The 2,280-nt window shown below is 52.2% G+C and overlaps 1 protein-coding gene across 1 annotated transcript in view; it reads right to left on the bottom strand.

Annotated features, from left to right (window-relative positions):
- The window catches only part of TGOLN2 (trans-golgi network protein 2), a 3,651-nt gene extending 1,383 nt beyond the window's left edge, over window positions 1-2,268 (bottom strand). Inside the window, exons 1-2 of the mRNA XM_035889431.1 lie at window positions 1,115-2,268; window positions 309-392 (exon numbers count right to left, since the gene is read on the bottom strand). Of these exons, the coding sequence (XP_035745324.1) occupies window positions 309-392; window positions 1,115-2,110 (1,080 nt within the window). The 5' untranslated portion in view covers window positions 2,111-2,268. The remainder of the gene's footprint in view (window positions 1-308; window positions 393-1,114) is intronic.
- Between the last annotated feature and the right edge of the window lie 12 nt (window positions 2,269-2,280).

Below are 2,280 nucleotides of genomic sequence, written 5' to 3'. Positions count from 1 at the left end.
CCAGGGTTTGGGGGTGGGATGGCAGGGGTAGGGGAGCGGTTGGGCTGGGGGAGCTTAAAGGGCTTTTCCAACCCAAACGATCCTGTGAGTCTATGAAATTCTGCTCTGCGTTAGCCCTCTCTGCCACCATTCTTCAGTGTTAGTGCAAAATCCTGTTGCCAGACCCAGTTTTGCTTCCCAATACCAACCAAGTAGGGTCTTTGTGACCGTTTCTAACGTGAGAGGCCAACGTATCGTGTTTACAATATAGACCCAGCACTGCAGCCTCCTCCCAGCACGAGGCAGCACCCACTCCGGGTGGATCTTACCTTCTGATCCAGTCTCTGATAATCAGCAGATTTGGGCCGTCGACCACTTTTCGATCTTTTCCCTTCCAGAGCAAAAGCGATGATCTTTGGAGAGAGAGAGAGAGAGAAGCGGGTGAGCGGAACGGTAGCGACCAAATGGGGGTTTTTTCACTTCAAACACAGGTGCTTTCTAATGGGCCAAAGACTGGCTTCACTTCCCTCCTCCCAGTGACGGCGTTTCACTTGAGAAAGCACGCGAAACAAATAAATGCCAATATAGAAACCCAGCTAAAATGGAAAGCAGGTGATAATGAGGTTTGCGTGACATGCAGAAAACAGTAAGAATGCGTTTTCTCTCTCCGACCGCAAAAACGGCTTTACAGGAAGAAAAAAAAAAACCCAGTTATGTCATTTGAGCTGCATTTCCCCTGTGGAAGGCTATTTAAAGACAAGACTTCTGCCATCTGCTACAGAAAACACACTGTTGATGAGAAAACATAGGGTACCTTCATACATCTTTTCCTTTTCACCTCTTTCAGCTGAAAATAACCACACTAAAGGAGGGGTCGAATCCCCATGGACATGGGGCGGCCTCATTCCTAGTTACAACCCCCCTCCATTGCTCCTCCCAAAGCTGGTGGGACCAAGGCTCAGATTAACGTTAACCAAACCCATGCAGCAAGTGGGGGGTACTGGCGAGAAGCAAAAGTCAGGGTGAGGGGAAAGTTCTTCAGCCGAGCAGGTCCCACTCTGCAGCGAGAGGAAAAGGAAGCTCCCAAACCACAGGGGAGACGTCGAGAGCGTGGGTAAGGAGCACGGCCACTCACCTTGCGTTTGTTGTGATACGCTACGTATAAGGCGGCAACAATGATAGCCGTGGTCACCAGGTAGGCGAAGAAGTGGCTGCTCTCCGACTGGTCCCTGGGGGGAGACGGAACGCTCTGCTCTCTCTCCTTACTCAAGGAAGAACCCTTGCTGTCCTCTTTAGTCCCATCCTCTTTCTCGCTGGGGCTTTCTCCATTTTCTAAAGACACGTTGCCCTCAGTATTGGAGGAAGTTGATTGTGGTGATACGTTCTCTCTCGATGAGCCCATTTGATTACTCTGGCTGTCGGCCTGGTTATCACTGCCACCATCTGTGTTCTTGCCCTGGTTCTCTGTGTTGCTGTTCTCATTGTTTTTCTGGTTCTTGTCATTACTGTCCTGCTTGTTGTCCTGGCTTCTGGTGTTGCTGCTCCCATTGTTGCTCTGCTCTGAGTTGTTGCTGTCCCCGCTTTTGCCCTGGCCACCATTCACGCTGTCCTGGTTGTTGCTCTCATCCTTGTTACTACCCTGGTCCTGGGTGTTGTTGTTGTTGTGCCTGTCCTGGTTTTTGCTCTCATCCTTGTTACTACCCTGGTCCTGGCTGTTGTCTTGCTCCTTGTTATTGCCCTGGTCCTGGCTGTTGTTGTTGTGGCTGTCCTGGCTGTTGGCCTGGCCCTGGTTGTTGCTGTTCTTGCTGTTGGTGTCCTGCTTGCTGCTGTCCCTGTTGTTGTCCTCGTTCCCGCCACTGTCGCCTTGGTTGCTGCCCTTGTTCTTGTCACTGCTGTTCTGGTTTTCACTGCCTGGGTTCTGGTTGTCACTGCTCTGGTTACCGGGGCTGCTGCTCTGGTTGTTGTACTGGTTATCAGGCTTGTTGCTCTGGTTGTCGGCCGTGTTACCAGCACCGCCGCCTTGTCCGTTGGTTTGGTAACTCGTGTTGTTGCCTTGGCTATCCTGGCCACCGTTGTGCTTCTCCGTGTCGCTGTGTTCAGATGCACCCGTCCTCTTCTGGTTCTCTTCCATCTTCTTTTCATTATCCGTGCTCGAGCTGGTGTCCCTCTTCTGCAACTCAGAGCCCTGCTCTGTGTTCCTCTGGGCCTGCTCATCCCCTCGGGTTTCCTCGCCATTAGTCACCTGGCGCGGGAGGGATCCGCCAGCGCCTGCCGAGGTTTTGCCAGCTGCCAGCAAGCACA

Source organism: Egretta garzetta, unplaced genomic scaffold (genome assembly GCF_000687185.1).
Source record: "Egretta garzetta isolate BGI_Z169 unplaced genomic scaffold, ASM68718v1 scaffold1162, whole genome shotgun sequence".
In the NCBI taxonomy this organism is placed as follows: domain Eukaryota; kingdom Metazoa; phylum Chordata; class Aves; order Pelecaniformes; family Ardeidae; genus Egretta; species Egretta garzetta.
Note: the sequence above shows the minus strand (reverse complement) of the source record. Positions and strands in the feature narration are given on the sequence as shown.